This window comes from Nerophis lumbriciformis, linkage group LG36 (genome assembly GCF_033978685.3).
Source record: "Nerophis lumbriciformis linkage group LG36, RoL_Nlum_v2.1, whole genome shotgun sequence".
Taxonomy (NCBI): Eukaryota; Metazoa; Chordata; class Actinopteri; order Syngnathiformes; family Syngnathidae; genus Nerophis; species Nerophis lumbriciformis.
In genome coordinates this window covers 638,532-657,837 of record NC_084583.2, presented here as the reverse complement: position 1 = coordinate 657,837, position 19,306 = coordinate 638,532, and the positions used below count along the sequence as shown (strand labels likewise).

General features: G+C 36.2%; 1 protein-coding gene across 1 annotated transcript; it reads right to left on the bottom strand.

Moving 5' to 3' along the window:
• Window positions 1-3,784: 3,784 nt before the first annotated feature.
• On the bottom strand, window positions 3,785-19,101 carry pdzd11 (PDZ domain containing 11). Its single transcript, XM_061930663.2, has 6 exons — window positions 18,029-19,101; window positions 14,601-14,698; window positions 10,036-10,176; window positions 9,871-9,969; window positions 7,598-7,658; window positions 3,785-4,662 (listed from the first exon to the last, which is right to left on the bottom strand). The coding sequence occupies exons 2-6, from the start codon at window positions 14,691-14,693 to the stop codon at window positions 4,628-4,630; spliced, it is 429 nt and encodes a 142-aa protein (XP_061786647.1). The 5' UTR covers window positions 14,694-14,698; window positions 18,029-19,101; the 3' UTR covers window positions 3,785-4,627.
• Window positions 19,102-19,306: the final 205 nt, after the last annotated feature.

Below are 19,306 nucleotides of genomic sequence, written 5' to 3'. Positions count from 1 at the left end.
AGGTTATTTCAATTAAGAGGAGAAAACTATAAATTATGGGGGATACTGATTTTTGAAATAGGTAAAATAAGAAGGAATATAAAATACAAATGTATTTCAGTTTTAGGAGTTAAATGGTGGAACAAGCTCAGTGAGGAGTTGAAGACATGTAGTTCTTTGTTAAGGTTTAAGAAAACCTTGAAAGGTGAAATAATTGAACATTTTAAAATAAAGTAACAATTACTTTCATCCCATTGATTTTTTTTAATGTTGATGTTCCAGGCAATCTAATTTTCAGTAAAGGTATATAAGCTTTGGCTTCAGCCTATTCCTTTTTCGGTAAGGGTGTAACGGTACACAAAAATCTTGGTTCGGTACATACCTCGGTTTAGAGGTCACGGTTCGGTTCATTTTTGGTACAGTAAGAAAACAACAAAATATAAATGTTTTGGTTATTTATTTACCCCTTGTTCCACAGGGGGTTGAACAAGGGGATGGGTCAAATGCAGAAGACACATTTCAACACAACTAGTGTGTGTGTGTGACAAGCATTGGTACTTTAACTTTAACTTTATAGGACTAATGAATCCATCCATCCATCCATCCATCCATTTTCTACTGCTTGTCCATTTTTGGATTCGCGGGGGGTGCTGGAGCCTATCTCAGCTGCATTCGAGCGGCAGGGGGAGGTACAACCTGGACAAGTCGCCACCTCATCGCAAGGCCAACACAGATAATGTACTTACGTATATAAATGCATACTTGTGTCTTTATTTCAAAAGATAAATATATATGACAATATCATGATAAAGAAGCAATTTTAAAAATAAAAACACCTTTTTCTTAGTGAATGATACTTTAAAACCAATGTAACACTACTGAGAGGGACAACAGAGCAATAAATGGTGCAAGTTTTAAGTCTGCTCAAATATAAATGTGACATGAAATTGAAATAAAAGTGTTGTTTAAAAAGTTAAAGCTCACTGCAAACATTTTCTTTCATATAGAAATGTGTCTCAAACATTGGCTTTTTCTTTTATTTGGACCTTTGTCACAACTTTTGACATGTTCTTCTGTATGGATATTGGTTTCAAATATTGACATTTCTGTTATAGGGTCTAACATTTTTACATTTTCTTTCATGTAGACTTTTGTCTCAAATATTTGTATTTCTTTTGTAGGGACATATGATTCAAATGTTCTTTTGTACAATTATTTCTTACATTTGGCTCAAATGTTGATCTTTTTTTTTTTACATTTTCCTTTCTTTTACACATTTGAAAAAAATTAATTCCCATTTGGGACATTTGGCTCAAATTTAGCTATTTGCCTATATTGAGATTATAATTCTTTAAATTGAGAAAAGTCTTATATTTGGCTAGATTTAGCTATTTTCTTCATCAGGTCTTGTAGGACCATTAAATCCACACTTAATAATGTACTTATGTATATAAATACATATAGTGGGGCAAAAAAGTATTTAGTCAGCCACCGATTGTGCAAGTTCTCCCACTTAAAATGATGACTGAGGTCTGTATTTTTCATCATAGGTACACTTCAACTGTGAGAGACAGAATGTGGGAAAAAAATCCAGGAATTCACATTGTAGGAATTTTAAAGAATTTATTTGTAAATTACGGTGGAAAATAAGTACCGTATTTGGTCACTTCAAACAAGAAAGATCTCTGGCTCTCACAGACCTGTAACTTCTTCTTAAAGAAGCTCTTCTGTCCTCCACTCGTTACCTGTATTAATGGCACCTGTTTGAACTGGTTATCTGTATAAAAGACACCTGTCCACAGCCTCAAACAGTCAGACTCCAAACTCCACTATGGCTAAGACCAAAGAGCTGTCGAAGGACACCAGGAAGAGAATTGTAGACCTGCACCAGACTGTGAAGAGTGAATCTACAATAGGCAAGCAGCTTGGTGTGAAAAAATCAACTGTGGGAGCAATTATCAGAAAATGGAAGACATACAAGACCACTGATAATCTCCCTCGATCTGGGGCTCCACGCAAGATCTCATCCCGTGGGGTCAAAATGATCATGAGAACGGTGAGCAAAAATCCCAGAACCACACGGGGGTACCTGGTGAATGACCTGCAGAGAGCTGGGACCAAAGAAACAAAGGTTACCATCAGTAACACACTACGCCGACAGGGAATCAAATCCTGCAGTGCCAGACGTGTCCCCCTGCTTTAGCCAGTGCATGTCCAGGCCCCTCTGAAGTTTGCCAGAGAGCACATGGATGATACAGCAGAGAACTGGGAGAACGTCATGTGGTCAGATGAAACCAAAATAGAACTTTTTGGTATAAACTCAACTCGTCGTGTTTGGAGGAAGAAGAATACTGAGTTTCATCCCAAGAACACCATACCTACTGTGAAGCATGGGGGTGGAAACATCCTGCTTTGGGGCTGTTTTTCTGCTAAGGGGACAGGACGACTGATCCGTGTTAAGGAAAGAATGAATGGGGCCATGTATCGTGAGATTTTGAGCCAAAACCTCCTTCCATCAGTGAGAGCTTTGAAGATGAAAGCTTCCAGCATGACAATGATCCCAAACACACCGCCCGGGCAACTAAGGAGTGGCTCCGTAAGAAGCATTTGAAAGTCCTGGAGTGGCCTAGCCAGTCTCCAGACCTCAACCCCATAGAAAATCTGTGGAGAGAGTTGAAAGTCCGTCTTGCTCGGCGACAGCCCCAAAACATCACTGCTCTCGAGAAGATCTGCACGGACGAATGGGCCAAAATACCAGCTACTGTGTGTGCAAACCTGGTAAAGACCTATAATAATCGTTTGACCTCTGTTATTGCCAACAAAGGTTATATTACAAAGTATTGAGTTGAATTTTTGTTATTGACCAAATACTTATTTTCCACCATAATTTACAAATAAATTCTTTAAAATTCCTACAATGTGAATTCCTGGATTTTTTTTTCACATTCTGTCTCCACAGTTGAAGTGTACCTATGATGGAAATTACAGACCTCTGACATCATTTTAAGTGGGAGAACTTGCACAATCGGTGGCTGACTAAATACTTTTTTGCCCCACTGTACTTGTTTCTTTATTTCAAAAGATAAATATATAAGACAATATCATGATAAAGAAGCAATTTAAAAAAAAAATGTCTTAGTACTTTAAAAATAATATAACAAGAAATGGTGCAAGTTTTAAGTCTATTAAAATATAAATGTGACATGAAATTGAAATAAGTGTTTAAAAAGTTTAAGTTCACTGCAAACATACGAGGTTTGACTCAAAGTTTGACATTTTCTTTCATATAGAAATGTGTCTCAAACATTGACTTTTTCTTTTATTTGGACCTTTGTCACAACTTTTGACATTTTCTTCTGTATGGATATTGGTTTCAAATATTGACATTTCTGTTATACGGTCTAACATTTTTACATTTTCTTTCATGTAGACTTTTGTCTCAAATATTGGTATTTCTTTGATAGGGACATATGATTCAAAAGTTCTTTTGTACAATTATTTCTTACATTTGGCTCAAATGTTGATCTTCTTCTTTTTTTACATTTTCCTTTCTTTTAGACATTTAAAAAAAAATCTATTTTCCATTGGGGACATTTTGCCCAAATTTAGCTATTTGCCTATATTGAGATTATAATTCTTTAAATTGAGAAAAGTCTTATATTTGGCTAGATTTAGCTATTTTCTTCATCAGGTCTTGTACTATTAGGACCATTAAATCCACACTTAATAATGTACTTACATATATAAATACATACTTGTGTCTTTATTTAAAAAAATAAATATATAAGACAATATCATGATATGATAATATTGGTATTTCTTTTATAGGGACATATGATTCAAATGTTCTTTTGTACAATTATTTCTTACATTTGCCTCAAATGTTGATATTCTTCTTCTTTTTTTTTTTTTTACATTTTCCTTTCTTTTGGACATTTAAAAAAAATCTATTTTCAATTTGGGCTCAAATTTAGCTATTTGCCTATATTGAGATTATCCATCCATCCATTTTCTACCGCTTATATAATTCTTTAAATTGAGAAAAGTCTTATATTTGGCTACATTTAGCCATTTTCTTCATAATGTATTGTACAATTAGGACCAATAAATCCATACTTCTTAATAATGTACTTACGTATATAAGTACATACTTGTGTCTTTATTTCAAAAGATAAATATATAAAACAATATCATGATAAAGAAGCAATTTTAAAAATAAAAAAACAACACATTTTTCTTAGTACTTTAAAAACAATATAAAAATGGTGTAAGCTTTAAGTGTGTTAAAATATAAATGTGACATGAAATTGGAAATAAAAGTGTTTAAAAGGTTACTGCAAACACAGGATGGCGACTAAAATGATGTTTGCTACAACTGCATGTATAAAAAGCCATCTATGTGCTTCATGTGGTAGATTTGCTTTCACAACTTGGTGCTGCGGTCTTGATATGCCACTCTAATATTTACATTTTATACATATATTACATGAGAAGGGATTGACTTTACTTTGAAGGTGGAGTAGTGATAATGGCACAGTGTGTACAAGTATGAAATAGTGTGAGTCACCTATTGTTGGAAGTGTGGTAATGACATACTGTGACGTCTTCTGACTCAGTGCTTCTTTGTCTCCCGTCTCACTGGCGCCACCTAGTGGACAGTTCTCTCCTTCTGCCTCTGGTAGTCTGAAAAAGCAAGATAAAATGAGCCAGAAATACTTGAGTGCAGTATAAATGCATACATAAAATGTGGATATTGCAGTAATCTTAAATATTGTATTATCTTACTGAGTAAAAAAAAATGGTGTGCCTTGAATATCTTTAATTCCCACACAGAAATGACTTTGTGTACCTACCTGCAACTTTATTAAGTACAATAATGCACAAAGGTAAATGAGTTCACAAGCTTAATATTGATATTTAGAATATAATAGAATAGTTTGCTCACAAGACAATAAACACTTAGGTATTTGTTACATGTGAATAATATAAATACAGTCTATTATACAGCATTATTCACATGTGAATAATATAAATACAGTCTATTATACAGCATTATTCACATGTGAATAAAAATACAGTATTATACAGCATTATTCACATGTGAATAACATAAATGCAGTCTATTATACAGCATTATTCACATGTGAATAATATAAATAGTCTATTATCCAGCATTATTCACATGTGAATAACATAAATGCAGTCTATTATACAGCATTATTCACATGTGAATAATATAGTCTACTATACAGCATTATTCACATGTGAATAATATAAATACAGTCTATTATACAGCATTATTCACATGTGAATAACATAAATGTAGTCTATTATACAGCATTATTCACATGTGACTAATATAAATACAGTCTATTATACAGCATTATTCACATGTGAATAATAAAAATAGTCTATTATACAGCATTATTCACATGTGAATAATAAAAATACAGTCTATTATACAGCATTATTCACATGTGAATAATAAAAATAGTCTATTATACAGCATTATTCACATGTGAATAATAAAAATAGTCTATTATACAGCATTATTCACATGTGAATAATAAAAATACAGTCTATTATACAGCATTATTCACATGTGAATAACATAAATGCAGTCTATTATACAGCATTATTCACATGTGAATAATATAAATACAGTCTATTATACAGCATTATTCACATGTGAATTACATAAATGCAGTATATTATACAGCAGTGGTTCTCAACCTTTTTTCAGTGATGTACCCCCTGTGAATTTTTTTTAAATTCAAGTACCCCCTAATCAGAGCAAAGCATTTTTGGTTGAAAAAAAGAGATAAAGAAGTAAAATACAGCACTATGTCATCAGTTTCTGATTTATTAAATTGTTTAACAGTGCAAAAATATTGCTAATTTGTAGTGGTCTTTCTTGAAATATTTGGGAAAAAAAGATATAAAAATAACTAAAAACTTGTTGAAAAATAAACAAGTGATTCAATTATAAATAAAGATTTCTACACATAGAAGTAATCATCAACTTAAAGTGCCCTCTTTGGGGATTGTAATAGAGATCCATCTGGATTCATGAACTTAATTCCAAACATTTCTTCACAAAAAAATAAATCTTTAACATCAATATTTATGGAACATGTCCACAAAAAATCTAGCTGTCAACACTGAATATTGCATTGTTGTATTGTAATGAATGGAATAGCCTACTTGATTTGATGTTCAGTTTATGAACTTACATTCATATTTTGTTGAAGTATTATTAAATAAATATATTTATAAAGGATTTTTGAATTGTTGCTATTTTTAGAATATTTAAAAAAAAATCTCACGTACCCCTTGGCATACCTTCAAGTACCCCCAGGGGTACGCGTACCCCCATTTGAGAACCACTGTTATACAGCATTATTCACATGTGAATAATATATATACAGTCTATTATACAGCATTATTCACATGTGAATAACATAAATGCAGTATATTATACAGCATTATTCACATGTGAATAATATAAATACAGTCTATTATACAGCATTATTCACATGTGAATAATATAAATACAGTCTATTATACATTTAAGTACAGTCAAAAAGGAACATAGAAGCTCTGGAAGTTTACAGCGTTCAATTTTTACTGAATTTGCGGGTATTATTGGCTGTAAACTATAATAATGATAACCAATTTTTCTTTTTAAATCTAACTACAGTACTCGCAGTACTGTGGATTAGAAACCAATTGTGAGCCTTTGTAGCCCATTTAGAAATGCCAAATATACCAAAGAATATATACAGTACTGTAGCTAATGACATTTTCCATATGTTCAAAAACTGAGATGCACCTAAAATTGTTTATATAAAATCCATCCATCCATTTTCTATAGCGCTTTTCATAATAATAATAACATTTAAGCATATCAAATATGATGACATAATGCATAATTATTATATTCGGTTCAGTTTGTTTTAAATCCATTGTACTTATTGAAAATCTGAATTTCCCCTCAGGGATTATTAAAGTATTTCTGATTCTGAAAAAATGAATAAATAAATAATGTCTGCTCTTGAATAGGATTGTGCTGAAAATCTGAAATTGCCCTCGAGGATAAATAACGTACTTCTGATTCTGATCATGATTGACTTTTTAAAATCAATATTTCAATAATATATACAGGTTTTGATGAAATGTGTTTTTCCTTTAAAATGTTCATGCTTACCGTATGTATATATTTCACTGACTAAATAACATCTGAAAACTCACGTTTTTATTTAATTGTCATCATATTCATATACTAAATATTAGTATTTCATGTTTAAGGAATAATATTTAAATTTAAATATGATAAATGAATTAGAATTTTTTTTTTAGTATGAATGCCAATATCTTCATTTTTCGCATCATGAACAAAGTGTTTTAGCAATCTTTTTCCATCAAGAGCAGATTCATAAAAATGTGAGTATGCACTTACTTTTATTCACCATTTTTCTTGATTTACCATGCAAAATTCAATCAATAACGCCAAACAGTTTAATTCACCTCAAGAAAAAGCTTTTTGTCACCACACGATTAAAAACCCCAAACAGACGACTTGCTTGTGGTCTTATGTGGATTCAGAATGCAAACTTACTGTAAGGAAAGAAGCGAACTCTCATCAGGATTTCCCGTGCAGTCTTCAGAATCTCCACAGCCTAAAAACATAGGACAAAATGTATGGTTTATGAAAATACATAACCCAAAACCAGTGAAGTTGGCACGTTGTGTAAATGGTAAATAAAAACAGAATACAATGATTTGCAAATCCTTTTCAACTTATATTCAATTGAATAGACTGCAAAGACAAGATTTTTAATGTTCCAACTGAGAAACTAATTAAAAAAATATATATATTAGCTCCTTTGGAATTTGATGCCTGTAACATGTTTCAAAAAAGCTGGCACAAGTAGCAAAAAATACTGAGAAAGTTGAGGAATACTCATCAAACACTTATTTGGAACATCCCACAGGTGAACAGGCTAATTGGGAACAGATGGGTGCCATGATTGGGTATAAAAGCAGCATCCATGAAATGCTCAGTCATTCACAAACAAGGATATGGGGTGTCACCACTTTGTCAACAAATGCGTGAGCAAATTGTCCAACAGTTTAAGAACAACATTTCTCAACCAGCTATTGCAAGGAATTTAGGGATTTCACCATCTACGGTCTGTAAAATCATCAAAAGGTTCAGAGAATCTGGAGAAATCACTCCACGTAAGCCATGATATTACAGACCTACAACCCCTCAGGCCGTACTGCATCAAAAAGCGACATCAGTGTGTAAAGGATATCACCACATGGGCTGAGGAACACTTCAGAAATCCACTGTCAGTCACTACAGTTGGTCGCTACATCTGTAAGTGCAAGTTAAAACTCTACTATGCAAAGCCAAAGCCATTTATCAACAACGCCCAGAAACGCCGCCGGCTTCGCTGGGCCCGAGTTCATCTAAGATGGACTGATGCAAAGTGTAAAAGTGTTCTGTGGTCTGACGAGTCCACATTTCAAATTGTTTTTGGATACGGTGGACGTCGTGTCCACCGGAACAAAGAGGAAAAGGACCATCCGGATTGTTCTAGGCGCAAAGTGTAAAAGCCAGCATCTGTGATGGTATGGGGGTGTATTAGTGCCCAAGGCATGGGTAACTTACACATCTGTGAAAGCACCATTAATGCTGAAAGGTACATACAGGTTTTGGAGCAACATATGTTGCCATCCAAGCAACGTTATCATGGACGCCCCTGCTTATTTCAGCAAGACAATGCCAAGCCACGTGTTACAACAGCGTGGCTTCATAGTAAAAGAGTGCGGGTACTAGACTGGCCTGCCTGTAGTCCAGACCTGTCTCCCATTGAAGATGTGTGGCGCTTTATGAAGCCTAAAATAGCACAACAGAGACCCCGGTCTGTTGAACAACTTAAGCTGTACATCAAGCAAGAATGGGAAAGAATTCCACTTCAAAAATGTGTCTCCTCAGTTCCCAAACCTTTACTGAGTGTTGTTAAAAGGAAAGGCCATGTAACACAGTGGTAAAAATGCCCCTGTGACAACTTTTTTGCAATGTGTTGCTGCCATTAAATTCTAAGTTAATGATTTGCAAAAAAAAAAGTTTCTCAGTGTGAACATTAAATATCTTGTCTTTGCAGCCTATTCAATTGAATATAAGTTGAAAAGGATTTGCAAATCATTTTATTCTGTTTTTATTTACCATTTACACAACGTGCCAACTTTACTGGTTTTGTATATTATTAACCTATCTGCCCACCTACTTTCCCTACATATCCACCCAAGGCTACAACATATTACATCTTTATTATTATGACTATTACTTACTAAAATTGCGCAGTAAAGCAGATATATAATACAAATTATAGAGCTTTTAATACTATTGTTATACCGTGAAAATGTATGTTGATGACACGTTCTAGCTGTGTCCCGCAAAACTGACAGCGGCAAGCGAACAAAAGCGTCCTAGACGCAATTTAGCGTCCCTGCGAGTGAGCTAGTGGCTAACGTCCCTCAACAGTGAACCTTCTCAATCACTAATTCTCGCCTCCATGGCGGGAAAATAAACTACATTCTTTCCAGTACGAGGAATAGCTTAACATGCTCGGCTACACACTGTAGGACTTAACTCACCGCTGAGCGAGAGCAAACAGTTTTGCTCAAAGTGATGGATGGAATTCCTGCCCTCTTAAAAGCGACGTAATAATTGAACAGTGTTGACGAACATTGTTTTCTCTGTTGTGGCCGCTTGCCCTCACCTGTTACTCTCAGTTGCATTTCAATATCATACAGAACAAATTGTTATCCGTTTATTTTGAGTTCAGATGAGATTTGATTCTGGACAGGATCCGAACTTACTCTGGAATGTTCAATGTCTTGGAAATCCACCTCGTTGACTGAAAGGACCTGGTCTCCCTCCTGGAGTCCTGCTCTGTGAGCGTCGGAGTCTGGCACCACCTGATGACAAACAATCGTGACGAAACAGAAAGGTGTACGTCGTTCAACCAACGCTGGGCAGCGGACCTTGGATATGAAGATTCCCAACTGCGACGCCTTGCCGCCACGGATGTTGAAGCCAAGCTGTGCTCCTGGAGGTTTGTTCAAGACCACGGTGCGGGGGAGGAACTGGGTGAGCTCGTTGTTGTAGTCGGGGTGGTGAATCCGCTAAAATTCATGCAGATAACATTTTCCAATCATTCCAATATACCCCGGATTGATCCTAAATTCCTAACCCAAATAAGAAGTGTTATACTAGCCGTTGAAGTACAGTACAAAGGTTTGGACTTAGGGTTGTACGGTATACCGGTATTAGTATAGTATCGCTATAATGAATCATAGTCGGTACTATACCACCTCTAAAAAGTACCAATATCCCACCACTGTCGTCGTCACGTCGTGACATTGCTGGGTTTACGAGCAAAGGAGCATGTTCGGCAGCGCACACACAGTGTACTTACAAGCAGAAACGGTGTGTAGATCACAGGTGTCAAACTCAAGGCCCGGGGGCCAGATCTGGCCCGCCACATCAATTTGTATGGCCCTCGAAAGCGTGGAAATATGTGTGAATACCAAAGACTGTAAAAATGGGACCCTTTACCTCCCTGCTTGGCACTCAGCATCAAGGGTTGGAATTGGGGGTTAAATCACTAAAAATGATTCCCGGGCGCGGCCACCGCTGCTGCTCACTGCTCCCAGGGGGTGATCAAGGGTGATGGGTCAAATGCAGAGAATAATTTCGCCACACCTCGTATGTGTGTGACAATCATGGGTACTTTAACTTTAACTTTAAAGTACCTTATCTTTTCTTAATAAATGTATTACAAAAATAAATGTACAATTACAAACCCCGTTTCCATATGAGTTGGAAAATTGTGTTAGATGTAAATATAAACGGAATACAATGATTTGCAAATCCTTTTCAACTCATATTCAATTGAATGCACTACAAAGACAAGATATTTGATGTTCAAACTCATAAACTTTATTTTTTTTTTTGCAAATAATAATTAACTTAGAATTTCATGGCTGCAACACGTGACAAAGTAGTTGGGAAAGGGCATGTTCACCACTGTGTTACATCACCTTTTCTTTTAACAACACTCAATAAACGATTGGGAACTGAGGAAACTAATTGTTGAAGCCTCGAAAGTGGAATTATTTCCCATTCTTGTTTTATGTAGAGCTTCAGTCGTTCAACAGTCCGGGGTCTCCGCTGTCGTATTTTACGCTTCATAATGCATGCACCTGGGGATAAGTTGATTGGCAACACTAAATTGGCCCTAGTGTGTGGATGTGAGTGTGAATGTTGTCTGTCTATCTGTGTTGGCCCTGCGATGAGGTGGCGACTTGTCCAGGGTGTACCCCGCCTTCCGCCCGATTGTAGCTGAGATAGGCTCCAGCGCCCCCCGCGACCCCACAGGGAATAAGCGGTAGAAAATGGATGGATGGATGGATGGATGGATAATGCGCCACACATTTTCGATGGGAGACAGGTCTGGACTGCAGGCGGGCTAGGAAAGTACCCGCACTCTTTTTTTTACGAAGCCACGCTGTTGTAACACGTGCTGAATGTGGCTTGGCATTGTCTTGCTGAAATAAGCAGGGGTGTCCATGAAAAAGACGGCGCTTAGATGGCAGCAAATGTTGTTCCAAAACCTGTATGTACCTTTCAGCATTAATGGTGCCTTCACAGATGTGTAAGTTACCCATGCCTTGGGCACTAATACACCCCCATACCATCACAGACACTGGCTTTTGAACTTTGCGTCAATAACAGTCTGGATGGTGCGCTTCCCCTTTGGTCCGGATGACACGATGTCGAATATTTCCAAAAACAATTTGAAATGTGGACTCGTCAGACCACAGAACACTTTTCCACTTTGCATCAGTCCATCTTAGATGATCTCGGGCCCAGAGAAGCCGGCGACGTTTCTGGATGTTGTTGATAAATGGCTTTCGCTTTGCATAGTAGAGCTTTAACTTGCACTTACAGATGTAGCAACCAACTGTATTTAGTGACAGTGGTTTTCTGAAGTGTTCCTGAGCCCATGTGGTGATATCCTTTAGAGATTGATGTCGGTTTTTGATACAGTGCCGTCTGAGGGATCAAAGGTCACGGTCATTCAATGTTGGTTTACGGCCATGCCGCTTACGTGGAGTGATTTCTCCAGATTCTCTGAACCTTTTGATGATATTATGGACCATAGATGTTGAAATCCCTAAATTTCTTGCAATTGCACTTTGAGAAACGTTGTTCTTAAACTGTTTGACTATTTGCTCACGCAGTTGTTGACAAAGGGGTGTACTTCGCCCCATCCTTTCTTGTGAAAGACTGAGCATTTTTTGGGAAGCTGTTTTTATATCCAATCATGGCACCCACCTGTTCCCAATTTGCCTGTTCACCTGTGGGATGTTCCAAATAAGTGTTTGATGAGCATTCCTCAACTTTATCAGTATTTATTGCCACCTTTCCCAACTTCTTTGTCACGTGTTGCTGGCATCAAATTCTAAAGTTAATGATTATTTGCAAAAAATCAAATGTTTATCAGTTTGAACATCAAATATGTTGTCTTTGTAGCATATTCAACTGAATATGGGTTGGAAATGATTTGCAAATATTGTATTCCGTTTATACTTACATCTAACACAATTTCCCAACTCATATGGAAACGGGGTTTGTACATATATTTACACTTCAATCATATCTAATAATAAAACAAAATATTATATCATCATATATTTCAAAACAATTGTATTGTTCAAATGAAGATAAATACTTAAATATCTGCTTGACTTATGATTTCAAAGCAAGTAATCCAACAAAATATTTACAGTAAAATGTTTTTACAGTAAAATCCACTTTCAATATAGAGTAATAATACACTATACAACACAACTGTAGATTTTACAGTATAAAAAACTTTCATGAATTTTTACGTTAAAAAAACCCAGTGGTATCGTTTTTCCATTTAATTTAATTCCATGTATTTTTTTATTTTATATGCTGTAAAAAAAAAATTGTGGTGACTGAGCTGCCAGTTTTATACAGTACAATCTCAAGATTTGGTTTTGTACAGCTTACGTTAAAAAAAGACATGTTTTATACATATGCATTTATATTCATACTGTATATTATTCACTGTTAAAAGCGGCCCTCTGAGGGCAATCATAACTGCGATGTGGCCCTCAATAAAAACGAGTATGACACCCCTGGTGTAGAAAATTGAGAATGGACGCATTTTGGCTTAAAAAGTAAAGATAAAGGTGAAGTTATAACACTGAAACACCCTCAGGAAGCGGTGCTTTAAGACATGGCTAGCTAGCTAGCTGCTAAAGTCCATCCGCAGTCTTCAGTGTTGTATCTACTTCTAAATCACTAATCCTCGCCTCCATGGCGACAAATAAAGTAGGTTTCTTACAAGTATCATTATCACCGCAGGACGAGGAATAGCTAAACATGCTTCACTGCACACCGTAGGAGGATACAATAGCTCACCGGTTCCTGAATGTAAACAAATGCCGTGGGTGGATCTACACCTGACATCCACTGTAATGATACCAAGTACAGGAGCGTATCTAGTCGATACTACTATGATTACATCACTATTTTTCAAAATCTTATTTCGTTTAAAAAAAATGGTATTATGTTTATAAACTCCTGCCACGACTTGGTATCGGATCGATACCTAAATTTGTGGCATCATCCAAAACTAATGTAAAGTATGAAACAACAGAAGAATAAGTGATTATTACATTTTAATAGAAGTGTAGATAGAACATGTTAAAACAGAAAGTAAGCAAATATTAACAGTAAATGAACAAGTAGATTAATAATTAATTTTCTACAACTTGTCCTTAATAATTTGGATAAAATAATAGAATGGAAACTGACACAATATGTTACTGCATACGTTAGCAGACTAATTAGGAGTCTTTGTTTGTTTACTTACGAATAAAAGACAAGTTGTCTAGTATGTTCACTATTTTATTTAAGGACAAACTTGCAATAACAAACATATGTTTAATGTACCGTAAGATTTTTTTGTTAAAATAAAGCAAATAATGCATCTTTTTGTGGTCCCCTTTAATTAGAAAAGTATCGAAAAGTACCAAAATGTTTCAAAATACATTTTGGTACCGGTACCAAAATATTGGTATCGGGACAACACCAGTTTGGACACACCTTCTCATTCACAACACAACTGATGGTCAAAACCCCATTGATAAAGCAAGAAATTCCACTAATCAACCCAGATAAGGCACACCTGTGAAGTGAAAACCATTTCAGGTGACCACCTCTTAAAGCTCATGGAGAGAATGCCAAGAGTGTGCGAAAAAGTAATCAGAGCAAAGCAAAGGGTGGCTATTTTGAAGAAACTAGAATATAAAACAGGTTTTCGGTTATTTCCCCACTTTTCGTTAAGTACATAACTCCACATGTGTTCATTCATAGTTTTGATGTGACAATCTACAACGTAAATAGTCATGAAAGTAAAGAAAACGCATCGAATGAGGAGATGGTGTGTCCAAACTTTTGTCCTGTTCAAGTGGAAAACGATGGAAGAAATAATGTGATTATGATGTCTTGCCTCTTGAGGGGGGATCCATGCAGGTGGGTTCTCATAAGATGGCAGGAACACCACTGGAAGCTGGTAGTCATCATAGGGTATCTTCTGATCCATTATTACTACACAAAATAGTCACAATGATGGATTAAGATTCATCGGAAAAGTGTACTTCTTCTCACAGGTTGTCGCCGCACTCTAAACAAAATAAACAATTAGTTTTGTATGATTTCGCAATGCAACTGTGAGTGACAGGTAACGAACGGCGGCCACAACAGATAAAACAATGTTTGTCAACACTGTTAAATTATTGTAACGTCTGTCGAAGACAGGAATTCCATCGATCCCTTTATTGTCAGCCATAACAACACCAAACAAATTTGTAAAATACTTCTATCTAGCAAAACTGGTTATCTGTTATCTATTGTTATATTATATTATCTATTGTTATATTATTATATTGTTAAACCAGGCCAAAAGCAACTCTTTGTCATCTGTTATATCAACAGCAGCTCTCACCTGCACCAACACATGCGCTTATAGCAATTAGCCACTGATGCGTTTATGGCCACATAAAAAGTAGGACGACTCCAACACTACACATAAAGTGTAAATTCCAGGTCGTTACACTGTGGCTCCTCAATCAGAGGTGTGCTTATTCTACTGTCATTTACAGAGAATGTACGTTTTTGGATATTAATCATGAAATTATGTTACTAGATTACAGAATTGTTAATAAAAACATTTGTTTTTCAGACAGAAAGTTACAGGAAGGTACACTTCATCTCATACAACATGTGAATCTTTTAACGAGAACTAAATGTGATCCATCTTTCCAAAGCAGGACCTCCCACGCAGGCATAAAATACTATAGTACAGAGCTGGGCAAATATTTTGACTCGGGGGCCACATTGAGAGAAAAAATGTGTCTGGGGGGGGGGGGGGGGGGGGGGGGGTCAATGTGTATGTGTGTATAAATGATACATACACATTTAGCTGTAAAAATCTGCTGTACAGTATGTGTGTTTGGGTCCCTTTTTTCCAGGAACACTAATACCAAAAGCCACAATGTCCCATAGAATTCTAAAAACAGACCACCTCAAAAAAACGGAATGGAATTTTACAGTTTTTTACTGATTGGGACACCCATAATGGGGATTTACAATATTAACTATGAACAATAAAACACTGAATATTAACACCATATGACTTGGTCCCCTCCGAGGTTTCTCATTGTCATCCCATTGGGTTGAGTTTTTTTCTTGCCCTGATGTGGGATCTGAGCCGAGGATGTCGTTGTGGCTTGTGCAGCCCTTTGAAACACTCGTGATTTAGGGCTATATAAGTAAACATTGATTGATTGATTGATTGATTGAAGAACATATTTTACTTCTGAAACCAGCTCCTCCATAGTTGTGTATCTTCAATCAAGCAAAACACAACAAAAATGTAACAAACAGCAAAATATGAATGCAAAGTGTAATAAACACCTACAAAATGTTATCACTTTTATGCAGAAATTGGTTGTAAAAATCTGCTTTCGCATCTGTTCCTGACACATGTGTCTGGGTCTGGCTGCTCTGAAAACAAACCCCGCCCACTCTGCTTTGTTCCTGGTCTGAGCTGCTGTGACGTAGATAACCGTAATAACTTCTAAAACACTCAAAAGTGCAGACTTCGACCATTGAAATACTTTCTATATTTTAAGACTTACGGTCATTTAGAATTTTCACAGGACAATTATACTTACATCACTGGAATTTTTTATTTTTTTTACCGAATGAGCCATCCAGAATGTACATGTAAATAAAGAGTGTGTGATTTACAATATTAACTATGAACGATAAAACACTGAATATTAACATATGAACGTCACACCCCCTCTCGATAGACATCTTTTACAATCAAGCGAAACGCAACAAAAATGCAACAAACACAGCGAAATATAAACGTGAAGGGTAAACAAATTAAAATACAATCTGATATATCTGATACATCACTAAGCTTTAGAACTTTGTTGTAAAAATCTCCTTCCGCGTCTGTCCCTGACACCCACATTTCAGGCTCTGGAAACACTCTGTGGAAACGCTCCCCACCCACACTGCTTGGTGCCTCGTCTGAGCTGCTGTGACTTACATGACCATAGTAACCAATTAGGTTACCATAGTAACTAATTAGATTACCATATAGGGCTGGGCGATATATCGATATACTCGATATATCGCGGGTTTTTCTCTGTGCGATATAGAAAATGACTATATGGTGATATTCGAGTATACGTTGTCACGCAGTTGCTTTTAGCTGCGGGGCATTAAAATGCATGCGTTTCTCACTCTTTCCTGTCTCTCCTTCTCACAGAGACATAAACAAGCGCACCTTCTTACATACGTCACATACTGTCACGTGAGCAACGGCACACGCTCCCGCGGAGCAGACAGCTAGCGACATGGTAATGTTAGCTGTGATTCTAACAGCTAACGGTGTGGTTTGAGTGGTAATACGAGACAAAGAAGGTGCGACGCTGGTAACAAATGGAGAAATAATTAATTCCCAAAAAAACCAGCACGGGGTCCATCGTCTGACGGTGGTTTGGCTTCAAGCGGGAATATGTCTTTACATGTCAACATCTCCGTTCGGTGCCACACCAACTAAATGCCGAAGCAACTATTCCCACATCAACACCGTGGGACATATACTATTTGATATGCAGCTAATTTTTACGTGATACGTATTGAAATATGTTGTGTGTCATCGTGCACTAATAGCTTGTTTTAAAATGTCTCTGACAATCTTGCACTTTCTGCTTTGGAAATGGCATGAATGTTTGTGCCACTGCTTAATAACTGTTTGATGAATACACTTTTGCTAAATTGACTTAGTTGTGATTTCCCTCTCTGCATGAAAGTTTAAAATGAGCATATATTAATGCAGTATGAACAAAAATGTCTAATTTAGACACATAGCATCATCATACTGCTGTATTTATATGCATTAAATGTTAATTCAAGGCAAATGCAAAATATCGAGATATATATCGTGTATCGTGGCATGGCCTGAAAATATCGAGATATTAATAAAAGGCCAAGACTTACGGTCATTAAAAAACATCATAATGGCAGCTACACTTTCCATCTTAAAGATATACAACAATTATTTGGGAATGTCAAGCGGGGAAATAGTGAATTTGTAGTGAATTTGTTGAGTGAATTAAACATAAAAGCCTAACATTAATAAAGTAAATATGTAAACAAGGCGCTAGCTAGCTAGTGCTATAGTTAGCTCACAGACTAACCGCAGCTAGGACGCAACAAACCTGCCTCGCTGCATTCATAACACCGTAAAACTCACCACTATTTCCTATTTTATTCCTCCGGTACGCGCTATTTAATAGAAATGGTATATTATTATCCGAAGAAGTGAATAAGAGCGAAAAAAATAAATGTCGGTCTCACCGTGCGGAAGTCGCTGAACAACAAGCGAGGACTTTGTCACGTGACAAATGGCCAAAGTGGTCAGTAGCGCCCTTCTTCTTCTTCTTCTTTTGTTTTTTTATGGCGGTTGGCAAGCAACCTTGTGGTGTGCATTACCGCCACCTACTGTAATGGAGTGTGGATCGAGGTGGATCCCTACTCTATATTCTTTTATTTAACCCAGTATTTTTTAAATATGTGCATATTGCTTTATAACCTATGTGTTCTGAGTGCATTCCTAATATATCTTCCACTGCTAACCTAATATTCTCTTTCGCTAACTTACTTTCCAGTATTTCCCTTTCTCTATTATATTTCCTACAATGTATTAAAACATGTCCTACACTTTCTAGCTGTTGGCAAGAATCACACAGTCCTGTAGTATGTTTCCCTATCAATTTTAATGAACTATTTAGATATGTATGTCCTAATCTCATTCTAGTAATAATGTCTTCTTCCTTCCTATTTCTATTGCCTCCTCTCATTACACCTACTCTCCTCTGGACTTTGTAATACTCTCTACCTGTTGTTTCCTTATTCCAATTATCCTGCCACTTTTTATTGTGTTCCATCTTAATTATGTTCTTCACTTCCTCTTTACTGTGCTTAATCTCCATGTTTACTTCTGTTTTAGTGGTTGCTTGTTTTGCGTACTTATCCGCTAATTCGTTCCCCTCAACTCCTACATGAGCAGGAACCCAAAGAAATGTTACCACACCTCCCGCTTTATTTATTCTGTAATTTGCCTGAACTATTTCATAAACTAAATCTTGTCTTGTTTCTGATGCTATGTTTTTTATGCTCATCAATGCACTACTGGAGTCTGAGCACACGACTGCTTTTCTTGCTTTATTTTCTTCTATCCAATGAATTGCCATATAAATTGCTACCAATTCTCCCGTAAAAACAGATAACTTATCACTAATTCTTTTATTTAATACTATGTTTCCTTGTGGGATAACAGCTGCTGCTCCTACCTTATTATTTATAGTTTTTGATGCATCTGTGTACACCATGATGTTGTCTAAAAACGTTTTCTCAATCCATTGTTCTATCTGGTAACTTATTTAAATTTCTATTCTTTAGTAATTGCATGTTTACATTTGGGTTTTCATACATCCACGGTGGTATTGCAGGGATTGGTACTGTAGGGCTAACTTTAATATTATCAATTTGAGCTTTATTACATATGTCTCCTATTATCCACCCGAAACTATTCATTTTTTTCTTCTCTTTTTCTTGGCAGTTTAATAACACTTG

Excerpts from the sequence above, each read along its gene's own strand:
- pdzd11 (XM_061930663.2), bottom strand. The coding sequence starts at position 14,693 with ATGGATCAGAAGATACCCTATGATGACTACCAGCTTCCAGTGGTGTTC. Across the intron at positions 9,970-10,035 it reads TGGGAATCTTCATATCCAAG|GTGGTGCCAGACTCCGACGC; the intron begins GTCCGCTGCCCA and ends GTTTGTCATCAG. Across the intron at positions 7,659-9,870 it reads AAGACATTGAACATTCCAGA|GCTGTGGAGATTCTGAAGAC; the intron begins GTAAGTTCGGAT and ends CTATGTTTTTAG.